At 44.4% G+C, this 14,213-nt stretch overlaps 1 protein-coding gene across 1 annotated transcript in view; it reads left to right on the forward strand.

The window, feature by feature from the left end:
* LOC135918135 (cathepsin D-like) overlaps positions 1–13,991 on the forward strand; it is a 29,316-nt gene extending 15,325 nt beyond the window's left edge. Inside the window, exons 4-8 of the mRNA XM_065451792.1 lie at positions 2,095–2,276; positions 7,575–7,828; positions 8,211–8,349; positions 12,121–12,216; positions 13,714–13,991. Coding sequence (XP_065307864.1) covers positions 2,095–2,276; positions 7,575–7,828; positions 8,211–8,349; positions 12,121–12,216; positions 13,714–13,860 — 818 coding nt within the window. The 3' untranslated portion in view covers positions 13,861–13,991. The remainder of the gene's footprint in view (positions 1–2,094; positions 2,277–7,574; positions 7,829–8,210; positions 8,350–12,120; positions 12,217–13,713) is intronic.
* Positions 13,992–14,213: the final 222 nt, after the last annotated feature.

Below are 14,213 nucleotides of genomic sequence, written 5' to 3' on the forward strand. Positions count from 1 at the left end.
AAAGCTTCCTTGATACTTGCGGCCTCGCGAAGAAACTCTTTGACGGTCTTCAGTGCCTTTCATTACATTCTGGCAGAAAGTTCTTGCCTGACCCCACGCCTGAGAAGGCGAGCTTCCTGTTCCTTGGACATTTCCGGGTTGGCGTGGCGCAATGGACGGTTCAAATCTTCCTTCAAGATGGCAACGTTCGCTTACAACACGGCAGTGAAATGAACGCATGTCACTCCGTTCAAGCTTGTTTACGGCCGGAACCCGACGACGGCTCCCTAAGTTCTGCTGCCGCACGTCACCGCAAAGAGAATCTCGATGTTACCGCCTATCAAAAGCGCGCCAAAGGAGCCTGACAGGTTGCCCGCCTGGGCATAAAAAACCAGCACAGGACCAACATCCGACACTGGAATCTTCGACGCCACTGCATCGAGCATCTGCCCAGCGACCGTGCTTGGGTCTGGACACCTAAACGCCGAGGAGGACTTAGCGAGAAACTGTTACGCCTCTATTTCATACCCTACCAGATCATCCGACGCATTGACACAATGGAAAATGAGGTCGTGCGAGACGGCATTTCGCAAACGCAGCGGTGCTGCGCATGACCTGAAGTCATGCACGTAATGTTTTTAAGCCTTTATACGCCCGCTGAAGAACGTAGGGACTTAATTTCTTTGTTATTTTGTCATAATCTGTCCTTTTTGTTATGGGCGGTTTTGTTTTCACATTTGTGTTTCTTTGTAGCACCGGTCCGATGTTCCATAAGAAGGGGTACTGACACGTGTACTTCTTCATCGGGTGACCACGGTTCACCGTTTAACAAATTTTATCGCTCAGCGCAGTACGCGCGTACATGCATACGAATTTCACGAATGTTATCAGTGGTTCTACGGCTTTCTGTCGTTGCCGACCTTGTGTAATCCAATTGCATGTATGTGTGACGCGAATTGTGTAGACATTTTGGAAGACATGCGGGCAGCAGTGATTACTCCCGAACATTCGATGAGTGATGTATAAAAATTGGAGGACGCTTAAGCTTCGCCTTCAAGAGTGGGACGCGACAGCGTTCCCGTCGACCCGCCAAGGGGTATAAGACAATGCGCTACGGCACAGCAATCACTTACGATGCGCCCCGCATCGGACTTAGCGCCCACCTATCGCGCGGTGAACGTCGAGCAACGCAGCGTTCGGCGCGACAACGAAACGTGCGCCTGAGCGAACGAAACGAACCAAAGAACTCGGTGTCTCGGAGGGAAAACGATCTACGCCAGCCAAACGTCGTGATCGGCACGGGCAGAGAGATAGATAGTAATCTAAACCGGAAGCACGGCGAAGCGTCGTCAGGGGAGAGGGAGTCCCGCGACGCGCCTGGCAGCGGTCCCAATGCGCGCGCGGCGCGCCTCCTGTCGGGGCAGCGCCGTACATTGAGAGGAGGGGGTCTTCTGTGTTTGCCGCAAGATGGCTCTGCGTGTGCGGAAAGCGCAAAAGAAATGCAGCGGAAACGCACTTCGCAACTCGTGTAATTGTGACTTCTGTACGTTACATGTTCATAATTACCGATATACACCGCAGTATAACTTTCCACGGCTGGTTTCGAAGGCAACACCGCATTCACTAGAGGCGCGTTTGCACCGCTTGGAAGCATCGAACTCGTGGCTGAGTGGTAGCGTCTCTGTCTCACACTCCGGAGACCCGGGTTCGATTCCCACCGGGCCAATCTTGGAAGTTGCTTTTTATTTATGAAGAGCCTGCCGTGATTTATCGCTCACGGTCAACGCCGCCGACGCCGACACCCGACGCCGACGACACCGGCTTTTCTGCGACACGAGCTCCTTAACGCTGTCGCGTTAAAAGCCGTCGGGTTTCACCCGTTGATCTGATTCTGACGGTCGCCGCTGTCGTGGTGCTTTGAGTGTCCCCTGCTTTTGTGAGCACAAGTTTCCGTAAGAAAAGTTTGTTTCGTCATTAACAGTTTTGATACTGCATTTTGACGTTCACGTTAGAAGATGTTGTGATGCAGCAGTATTAAAATGTGTTCATAACATTTTTTTATAAACACCCCTTCATACAAGTTTTCAACTGAGCTTACCTTATCCCCAAATTTAGGCGATCGCAAGCTGTACGACAACCGCAAGTCCTCTTCGTACTCTCACTACGGTATATGGGTCGACGTCCCGTCCTTTGCTGGGAACGGCATCAAAGGAACTGCGGCACGTGAGACCATTGACATAGGTGGTATCAAGCTCACGGACCAGCTTTTTGTTGAAGCAACCGTCATCGATCCTAAGGTTTGCTATTCTTTTGGAATGAACTATTTCTTTCTGGGTCAGCCACTTCGGCAGTCTGGGCAGAAATAGATATTAATCACCTCTCACGGCAGAAAACGATTGAAAAATATTTGAGGCAATGTGTAGGAATAATGATTCACTTCATTTTTTATAGGTTTACGTGCCAAACAGATGATATGACTATCAGGCACCCCATAGTGCGGAACTCCAGATTGATTTTTTAGCATCTGGAGTTTTTACATGTATATGCTGCCAAGTATTTGGGGCCAACATTACATCATTCCATTCCACGGAGGGTCATCTTACTTTAGCACTGACCTAGCGAAATTGTTTCCTGAGCTCAAGACTTATTTTAAGGTAACCCCTTTTCCACGCGAAGGTGCGTAAAACTGCCTATTTAGTGGCTACAGAAACTAAGTGGCTAGAGTCAAGTAGAACTAAGATTGTTGCTCAGAGTACCTGAAATGTTGTAGTAGTCTCAAACAGTGCAAAGGGAAAAACGAGAAGCAAAAACTTTACAGTGATCACTTCCGCCAATAGTTATAGCTTCATTCGCGCTAATAAGTTGTCCATGATGGAGTCTATAAGCGTGACTGAACGAGGACGTAGCAAGAAACAGATGCACAGAGACAGCGCTTGACTTTCAACTATAGATTTTATTTTCTCATGCATCGATGTATATATACCGTACGAGGGGAAACAAGCGTGACAGGGAAAAAAATAAGCAACATTCACTGGTGCGTATCGGCAAACCGTACCCGTGTGCAAGGCATGGTGAAAACATATACTGCACTGGTTACAAAGATAAACTGAGGAACCGTATCTCATTTTCAGATAGCGACACTGAAGGCTTGTTCACGCACTTTTTCTGTAATTTTGCTATTTCGTAGGCTTCCACTATCTCCCTTGTCATCCTTCTTTGAGCCCTATACAGAATGGATGTAATTTCAAACATGGGTTTGCAGGAACAATCTCAGCAATCAATACACAAACGTACGAAGATTGCCCTAGTGACGTTATATCGATGCTCTTTTAATCTCTCATTGATGCATATGCCGGTTTGGCCAACATACGTTCTTCGGCACGAAAATGGAATGCCATAGAAAACGTTATGAGTGCAGGTTACAAAATGTTTTCGATGCTGAGTAGAACATGCGTGCCTTTTGTTAATTTCTGTATTAACCTGTTTGCACAGCTTCTGTAGACGTTCAGGGGCAGAGAAAACCACGTCCACTTCAGATTTTGACGCTATTCTTCAGAGATTATGGGAAATGCAATGAATGTATGCTTCCACAGCAGCTTTCTTTGTCCTAGCAGTGGCACGCCTTCCACTCGATGCGTTTTTACATTTCCAGCTGAAGCCTTCCGTGACAGAGGTGAGCATACGCATCGGGTAACCGGAACCTGCCAGGAGCTTGGCCTGATCTCTAAAACTGGCTTCCACTTTGTGGTCACATGATATTGTCATATAATTATTGAAGCACGATGTTACCACTGCGCGTTTTACGAGTGCTGAATGAACAGAATGAAATGGTTGGACTGTCTTATTGCCTCTCGGCTGATAACTCCAGCAGGTCGTTTTTGGGAAAAAGTGCAATCCCAAGTCGAAACACCTTACGAAATTGCCTATGGGGACTTCATGTTTCAAAGAAGCGCTGTCTCTGTGTATCTGTTCCTTGCTACGTCCTCGTTCAGTCGCGCTTATACACTCTATCATGGATTCTAACCAATTCGCCCACCACGTGTCTTAAGAAGTTATGCCCTAGCAGGAGGAGAGTGTTACGACGCATTGCAAGATACATCCTGCGGTTTGCCTGGGTTCGCCTTCACAAGTAGGCAGCCATCAATGAGTTCAATCTCTTTATCTAACAACCTAATTGAGTTGGTGCTTACACAGTCTGCGCCTTTTGCTGCGATCCTGCAGGCTTCACAGATTTACTTTGTCCGTTTAAATGTGTACTTTTGCAGTGTTGCAATGCGTACTCAAACCAGGAAGGCATCCACATTTTTTACCAATGATTGGAGCGGTTGCCACTGGTCCACGATATTAAAGAATTTTTATGCTGCCGCAGCCTCTCGGTGCATCACCCGATGTTGTGCAATGTGTAACTGGCCACACGATAAAGGGATGTCGTAGACGACTCCTGTACAGCAGGCGGCGCACACGTTACGGCATATTTTTCGATGCATAATGGGGCTTTTGAGGCATCCGAATTTACTTTTCTGTGCAATTTTTTTTTGTGCGGTGTGGAATAGACCGCATGCACCCCTGCGCGGCACGCCGTCCTTTTAAGCTTGAAGGACACGTTGTGCGCACACGGAATCCAAACAGCGGGCTTCTTTTCGTCTGTCAATGTGCGCCTCTACACTTCTGCTAGGTTGCCAAGGAAAGCCTCTGCAAATCGTGCTTGAATCAAACTGGCGTTGTATATGATGCAGGCGTGGAGGCACTAAGGCATTATTTAGGGCTGCAATTTGTATGCCTCACTTAACGACCTTCGAGAGAGCCGACGAGAATCGCAGCAGTCTTTTCTTTGACCTGGTGTTATATCGTCTGCAGGTGTGATGCTTTTCAAGCATTATCACAAGGTCCTAGAAGCGGAACCCTCCTTTTGGTAAAATTTTGACATGCATGGTATAAGCGGTAGCGGGGAAGACACGTAGAACAACGTGCTTCTAATCTGAAGGTCATAAGTTTGAATTTTCCTCCAGTCCATCATATTTTCAAGCTTGGAGAAGTGCCTGACACCGGCAAGAAAATTATCGAGAGCCAGTGGAGCTATACTAGACCAGGCGCAACCAAATTAGCTTCAGTTTATGTTCAACATAGGAACTCCCTTTCCCGAACAAGAATTGGCCGCCCTGGTGCAGTATTCTGCCACTGCCTCCCTCATGACTCAACCAATTAACCCACGGCCGTCAGTCCCTAGCAGCTGCTGAGCACCTGACCAAGGAGGTGGTCAGACCTGCGGTGCGGTAGGGGGTGCTACGAATCTCTGTATCTAGACAGACCGCCACTGGAAATCATGGGAACGTTTACCATGTAAACCCCCTCACGTGAGGCTGACTTAGCAGGGCTCGTTGAAGAATTATCAGGCAGTGCTTGGGATATTATCGGCCTTAGTGAAGTTAGAGCTGGTGAGGCTTATACAGTAGTGACTAACAGCCACGTCCTCTGCAACAGAAATTTTCCAGTTAAGAGAGATTATTTGTTAGGGATTATAATCCATAAGAACATACCGGGCAATATTGAATAATTATACAGCAATAAATACAGCGTAGCAGCCATAGTTATAAAGCTGAGTAGCAGGGACAGAGTAAAGGTATTGCAAGGAGCGTACGCTGCACAGTCATGATGAAGAACTGGAAGTTTTATGAAGACCTTGAATTAGCATGGAAAAAACGTAGAAGATTAGTATACTGTAGTGATGGGCGACTTCAGTGAAAAAGTGATGAAAAACCAAGCTGGGAAACAAGCACTGGCAAATACGTCATATATTCTACGTACACTAGTGTGAGAGGTTGGTAGAATTCCGAGAAAGTAATAGGCTGTGAATAATGAATGCCTTCTTCAGAAAGCGCATTAAACTAATTGGACCTGGGCAAGCCCTAATGGGGAAAAAAGCAGTTACCATAGGTTAGTCGGGACTTGGATGTCTCTCAGTATGAAGAGATAAACAGCAAATTTAGTCGAGAGGACCTACCTAAACGCAGTAAGGGCAAAAGGAGATGACTTCAGGCTAGTTTTCGTAACAAATGTGCAGCTTTAGAATAGGGTGATGAAGACAATATAGAGGTAATGAATGAAACCATATAGTGACTGATTTCATAAAGAGCAATTGAGGTGGAAGGAAAGACACCAAGGCGACCAGTAGGTATACTCTACCAAGTAACGAAGGACGTAATAATGCAATGACAAAGCATAACATTGACCACCTCATGGGATTCGTTAGAGTTCGATAAACTGTCAAAACTGGTCAACGAGAAGAAAGTACGGAATATTCAAACTTATAACGTGGGAACATTTGAGGAAGCAGTCAAAAGTGGCAGCAGCGTGAAATCAGTGAGAAGAAAACTTGGCATAGGACAAAGCAAAATGTAAGCCCCGAACAATAAGCAGGATGATGTCATCAGCATTTTCAATGATATAATAAAAGCAACAGAAGAATTCAGTACTGACCAGTCCCTGTACACCTGTAGAGTAGCCCTGCTACCTTCAATCAAAGGAGTGATGAACAGGATACTGAGAGTATTTCTATAACTAGCGATGAAGGTGTAAGCGGCTTGCAAGACATGACTAGAGGAAAAGTGGCAGCAGAAAGTTCAATAACAGCCTATTTAATCGAAGGTGGATGAGATGTATTGCCTGAAAAGCTTGCGACCCTTATGCGCAATGCCTCTCGATTTCAACTGTACTAGCGAGCTGGAAGAATGCCCACATGAAACGAAACCATGAGAATGGAGAGGTCAGACAGTTGTAGAATTATACGCCCACTCTCTTATTCTCAGTTGTGTGTAACATATTCACCAATGTAATCCCCAATATCATAAAGGCAACACTTGAATTCAATCCACCAAGACAACGGACTGGCCTCAGATTACGGAAGGGATATTCTACAATAGATCGCATCCATGCCACCAATCAGGTAAACGAGGAGTCTGTGCAGTACAATAAACTTTTCTATATTACTTTCATAGATTACGGAAAGTGATATTATTTTGTAGAGATATCAGCAGTCATAGAGGCATTGCGTAATGAAGGAGTACAAAAGACATACATCAATATATTCGGAAATATCTACAAAGATTCCGTGCGTAGTGAAAGTAACGGATACTTCAATAAACGATTTGCAGCGACATCTGCCTTCTTTAAATTTATATTTATAAGTCCGTGGGTTTATCTTAGATATTCGGCATATGCGGCCGTTGTCTGTTTTCTCAAGTTCTCGTGAAATAACAAACGACAATAATAGAAGAAGCAGTTACGAGCTCGCGACAGATTTTGTTTCGGTATATGGGCGTTTCGCTGTGATTTCCTACGTTGCGTTCTCATTGTATTGCAGCTGTCATCAGCCGTGTGCTCATGTGCGTACTGCCCGTCGTCATCTAGGGCGCCTTCTAACTTTGTGTGATAAAAGTTGAGGAGTTTCTGTGGTTTTAAATGCGTTATTTATAAAAACACTCGTGAGCACTGGCGGGAGTCGGGGCAGTATCCGGCATCGCAGTACTAGAGTTCGCAGACGCACAATAGGCGGAAGGCTGCAAATTTTTTATTGCTCTTCTAAATCCATATTACAGATTTACAACGGTCTACCCTTCGATGGTGTCGTAGGGCTTGGAACCGAGCCGGAGCTTCCTGAGCACTGGTCCGTATTCGATACGATGAAGCAGCAACGCCTGCTGTACATTACTGTATTCTCCTTTTACCTTCATAAAACACTTGACGGCACAGATGGAGAGATTCAGTTTGGGGACTATGACAGAGATCATTATCAAGGACATAGACGTTTCCTGCGTCTTCCTGGACAAGACTGGTCCTTTACCATGTCCTAGTAAGTACTCGCATGGTATCGTACTCTATGTAAGGTATGTCATTTCCAAAATTGCCCTACCAGAGACATGTATTGCTATACCAATTACTAGCAATTTCCTTCGTGCTTGAGCCAAAGAATGCCTGCGCGAAATATATTAAGTTATTGCACTTAAGGTTCTGCATGAGATCGTAGTAGATGAACAGCATCCCACCTTAAGCAAATAGACTGTGTATAAATAAAGGGAGGTAAAGGTATTAGGCGTCTAGGATGCGCAATAGATATCACTGATCTTAATCATTATCATTAAAGGTGAAGTCCAGTGCTTTAATCATGGATATCCCTCAGGTATCACCTAAGGAATCACTTTCTGAATCACGTTTGTCTTGCATCTCATACTCAGCATAACAATCGGAAATGAGACTTTCTGGGAGCGATTCACTGCCAAGCCTGCTTCCGCACTGCCATTCATCTACGGGCCAGAGAGGTACATTAACAAAATCCACCAGGCACTTGGAGCAACACGAAGCGGTCAAGGCGAGGTGCGTATCTCATGCAATGTACTTATTAGCTTCACCGTAAAACTGGCAGTAAATAAGCAATTAGTATTAGGTTTCGTGTCACTGCCAGTGCATTAAATATACCTAAAGGCATTTGCTTGACTTGACTATGAACAAGCAGCGTAGTATATCGTAAATAATCACTGCATCAAAATTCAACCAGCTGAAAACACGAAGTGGAATGAAACATGCAGAATATCGTATTTGATAGCGCCGAAGAATATACGTAATTGCATCTATTATAATGGAGAGAAAATACCGATCCTTCCAAAGTCCTACTTGTTTTTTTATTTAAAGTACCCTCAAGGCTTACATGAAGCATTACAGAAGGGAGGGGCTAATAGATGCAGATAACTATACAAAGAAGAAAACACAATAATGAGATAACAGTGCATAGTCCAACCTTAAAATAACGCGAGCTGCGAGCGGATCGAGAAGGAAAGATATCATCCAAGTATAAATTCGTAATACATATATTTCAGCCTGAATGACTCGAGACAACAATCAAGTAATATATATATAGGAAACACTACACTAAAAACAAATATGTAAATAAAGGAATGATTACGTATCCACGCGGACACGTTGATTGGGCGCATGATACCTGATAATTTCTACGAATGTGCTTTACTTATTTGTCTTACGTGCTACAGCAAGGTATGTTTATTCTATTTGGTTAATGACACAAGCTTGTTTTTCTGCGGTATGAAACTCTGAAAAGATCTGTTGCGAAAGCATATTTGCATGCTTGACGAAGGTATGCGAATCGGTAGTGAACCGTAGTACCACGCTCTGTCATGGCTGCATAGAAAAGCCTGGAACAGTAACGGAAGCTAGGAAAAGGAACTAAACTACGCAATGTACATTTTGTCGCTCCTCAGTGTTTAGCTGTGAGGGCTTAAATTTCTGTCTCTCGATTCTCTTAGCTAAATAACCATTGCCTCTCACCTTACTGGGCAACAAATATTGGGCTGGCCACACACATAAGATCGCGTTCATTGCCGCGCCAAAAAGTCAGAAGGAAACACAGCCATCAGGAAAACAATCTGGCAGACAGGTATAAAAAGAACTCTAAAGAAACGTGCATTGCTCGTTGAGTCGTTAACGATGGCTAGACCATTGTCGATTTTAAGCCTTCAGCGGTTCTTATTGACTAAATCAGGTAATTAGCTAGCACGGCTTCCCGTCTATGAAACCACATGAAGGAGGTCATGATCTCCGCCTAAAATTATAGTCCCTAGATATTTTTGCTTTCTTACTGTAGCGACAAGCTCTGAAGCGCCGCCGACAAAGCTTATTGGGCGACGTTCATTTCCGACAGCCATGTTCTTCGTAACGCAGTTCCCCTCCCCGCAGTCACTTGCTAAAGCTGCTGAGAGCGAACTACAGGGCTGGCTGGAGAGCCAGCCCTGTAGTTCGCCATTAGTGAGCATTTATAGTGAGCAGTCTTTCTGTGCACGTTTATCTTGCAGTGTTTTTCCGTTGCCGAAAGATATTCTGCGGTTGGCACGACCATTCTCGAAAACCCCGCGTCGCACGTGGAACGTGGGCAGACGTGGGACAGCGTTTGGCGTTTCAGGCCACATGCACTTCCTATTAAGCGTCTCAGTTCTTACACATTTAGGACTCCTGGCCCCTATAACAAAAAACTATTCCAATATGTTTTTATTACAATCTCCTGACGTCAAAGTTGCGTAACCGCTGACGCAACCATCGGGCGGTGACACGCAGGGTTGTTTAAAGGGACCAATCAAATGATTTCCTCGCTTATACGAGGTCACTTTTGTTTGCTCTAAAAACGAATAACATTGCCTACACTTAGCGGCTTGTCTTATCTAATTGGCTGATAAGTGGCGAAGAGCACGGCTCAAGTGGAGAGGGTTTCGAAGGGGCCGAGCCAGTGCACTGAAAATTTATAACCGGATGAAGAGTGTGGTGCGGCGTCTGCGATTGGTCCGCTTTCCCTATTTAGGTTGCGGTGGCTGGTCGAAAATCACGGCGGCATGCAACGGAAGGTTAAGAATGCCGCTAAAAAGGATCATCATCAAAGAAAAGTTGACTGAGTGAGGTCGTAAAAATGCCTAAACTGCTCGACAACGTTACGCAACCAGGCAAAAAAGTACTATTGTACGCAAATAAAGCCATGCTCTCTGGCAGGTCCGATAGTCACTGCCTGAGCGATCGGCGGCAGCCATCTTTTATTCCTCACGGAACAGGACAGCCTACGGCTATTCAGAGAAAAATTGAGTTTTGTTCGGCATATTAATGCATCTTTAACGCGTACACGTCACTTTGACGCGATGAGTTTTCGCGGTTTTTTGACGTAGCGTAACAGGCAGGTAAAGTCGGTGCAGCCCGAAAACTTTTGAACAATAGCCGAGGTCGAATGGCAAAAAGGCCTCGAATCCGAAATAACAATTTGCCTTTTGTTCTCTGCAGTCATGCATAATCAGTGGGTTCACATCGTATAAGATGGAAAAAAAAACCGCGGTGTTACCGTGGTTTTCGTGACGTCGCGTGATAGACAGGCGAAGAGGGAATTGTCAAAAAAAGTTATTGGCCAATGGTGGAGCGATGATTGCAGAAATGGAACAGAAAAGTTTGGAATAGCTTTAACTTATAGCGCCCCTGACTGCGTACATCTCCCGCAGCCGCCTTTTAGCACGTTTTATTGACGTGAAGCGTAGTTTCCCCATTCAGCACATAGCTTCTTAAGAAAAAGCTTTAGCTCGGGTGCTTCTATGTAAATACATGTAAAAGGAGAATTCATGTCGGCAACCACTGCACCGAATTTGACGAAGTGTGTTGCATTTAAAAAAAAAAGCTTAAAATCTAGTGACGGCTTGTTTTGAATTTAATATTATGACGCCAATTTTAACAAAATTTGGCAAAAATCAGAAAATTTCAGGAAACGAAACTATCATGTTTACAACCCTGTTTTTCAGCAAGTAAAAAGATATCACAATTCTGTGAATTCATTCTAATAGCACATCTAACGGGGTCAAAATTGATATCTCACACAGGAAGATAAGAAAATTTATTAATATAAAGATAAAGTTTTTGCAGAACTCTTATACACAACGTAAGAACTTCACGTAATATATCAGGTGACAAATCGAATTTGTCCGCTTTCAATGATCTAATGGATAATGTTTACAGAACCGCAATATCTGTGCTTGATGCAGAGCTATTAATTTATAAACTTCGTGTTTCTATTTTTTTCAAACTTCCGAATACTTGAAAATATTTTTAACAAAGTCAGGCCCCCAAATTGAAATTCCGCTTCCAACAGTCACTAGAATTTAACCTTCTCTCTCAAATAGAGCAAACATCATTAAAATCGTTCCAGGGGTTATCTCAGAAAAACGTCTTTGCGTTTTTCATTTTTTTTAATAGGCAGCGTCGGAGTTGGACCCGAGCTAGAGCTTCCTCTCATGTTCCTATAATGCGCGTGTGCCACTCGGGCCGCGACTGCAGCGTGTCCCTAGAAGCGGCGTAGACTCCGCTTCAGGAGGTCGGGAAGGACATGGCGCACTACGCCGGCTGCGAGTGAGAGGGGGTCGGGAGAGGAGGTAGATTTCGCTACTCAGAAGAATGCAGATATTCTAGGGAGTTTATTAATAATGGGATCTAATCGCCTTCACGAACCGCGGTATGGATTAAGATGAACAACAAACGATGTTAGCTTGCTGTTTGCAGCGCTGCGACAATGTTGTTCGACTTCTTTTTAATTTTTCTTGTTTTTCATTACAGTACACAGTAGACTGCGAAAGAGTTCCAGAGCTGCCTATTATCGTACTTGCTGCCGGTGCTGGAATGCTCCTGCGTCCCGAGGACTACATCGTTAAGGTAATAAATAGTTAATTCGTTGGCTTAGGGATTGTTGTTGTAACTGTAACTTTTGTTGTCTGTTTATTTCTTGAAACACCCATAAACTAGAACTGGTGAATATGCGCCCCCCACCCCGTTGCAAGTCGAGCTGTTTCATTTTATTTTACACCCATAAAGAAAGAAACGAGCGTGATTAGTACGCTCTGTGCAACTCCCAGTTTAGAGATCTTTACACACCATTTTCATTTGGCAATCTAAACGCATGATAAAAAAAGAAATTATTTTAATGAAAAGTGTACACATATTATGCGGACACAAAGTGTCCCTCTAGAAATACAAGCTCCACAAGCGTCGTGCATGGATATATAGACGTGTTCTTGTTAAGGAAGCGAGTACACCCAGCACATTGCGCCGTTGCCTTTCGTTAAATGTCTATGGTGTCCACTTTATTTTGTCACGGCGTACCTGATTTGGAACGTGCGACGCATCTGGGTAAGGGGGTTAACTACACCATGAGATCTCAGCATGTACAATGAATCGTGGCATGGCCAAATGCACCGTCATGCAAGTTTCTTTTATCGGATCCAGTAATGCATTGAATGACATGCTATTGTTTTGCGAGTGCATCGTATTGGGAAAACGGCTCCGCGGTTGCTCAGTTTGTAAGAGCATCGCACGCGTATGACGAGCACATGGGTTTATGCCCCATCAGCGGCCAGTTGCTTTCTCATTTCCATTCGTTAATAATTTCTTTAATTCAAATACTAAGTACGTGTAATTTCCCAGATGCTGTCCCTGGTGTCTTTAGTTGTTGGCTAATTGTGATATGAGTAATGCGAAAATTGAGCCCTCGGTTTCATTTCTTCTCGTTGATCGTACTGATAATTAAAAGGAGAGGTGCGAGTGTTCAATGACAAGAACGTTGCCGACAACTTTTGTAAATGTTATATATGATTTTTTCTGTAGACAACCTTGGCGGACTGTAGATAAGGGCGGCACACTTCTGCGCAGTTTGTCCATTCATTTGTATCCACCCAGATTGAATAACAGGATGCCTTCTTCCCCTCTGACTTGATCAATTATTGATGTCATCCGCACCTTTTTGAAACGCCTGAGCAGCACTGAAAGTAATTAAATCAACTGAAGTTGGTGCAGATCAACACGTTACATTTGGCTAAAATACAAAGACGGAAGGAACAAACAGACCTAAAAGCACAGTGGCATAGAGCGTATTCCTCTTACTTTGGTAGTCACACTACTTTTACTGACAAAAAAGCGTGAGAAAAAGAAAAAGGAAGAACGCTCCGTGCTCGTTGAAAAACACTTCCCATTATGTTTCCTATATGATGGCTTCGCATAATTCTGTGTCAATTTGCGACCAGTCAGAGTTTGCTATAGTACATATTGAAGAGCAGGGGTAGAGAAAGTTCCAAGAATCATCTATAGTACATGTAACACATAACACGAGAGCACTAATCGATGTGTCTGCCTTACAACTTTACATGGTTCTCGCAGGTTGGCACTGTGTGCTACAGTGGCTTCGCTGTAGGACAAGAAGGAGTCTGGCTCTTGGGGCAGAACTATCTTCGCACTATCTGTATGTTCTTCCATCTTGGCATATGGAACAACCTAAAGGAAATTGCCCTCGCATACGTCCAGTAACCAAGCAACTAAGCGGCGCTACGTCTACGTCGTCAAATGATAATTTGATTTCAGAACTTCGCAAGTGCTCGTTTGTATTCAAGAAGGCAAGCTGGGGATTTGGCTCGAATAAAAACATTGATTTTGCCGTAGTCTGTGTGAGAACATTTGTCTTAAAGCAGATTACAGCCGTCGGCATGACTTGTTCTTAACTTTTTCTTCTGCCATTCTGCAAAAGTAAAAGCACCTACGTGACGGAGGAATTCCCTTCATCACACCAAAACGGAACAGAGTCTACAAAGGAGTATACACAAGAGGGACAATTTTGAGCGTGATGTGGGTGGAATCGAGTGACGTCAGCCGGCGCGACGAAT

This window comes from Dermacentor albipictus, chromosome 10, assembly GCF_038994185.2.
Source record: "Dermacentor albipictus isolate Rhodes 1998 colony chromosome 10, USDA_Dalb.pri_finalv2, whole genome shotgun sequence".
Lineage (NCBI taxonomy): Eukaryota > Metazoa > Arthropoda > Arachnida > Ixodida > Ixodidae > Dermacentor > Dermacentor albipictus.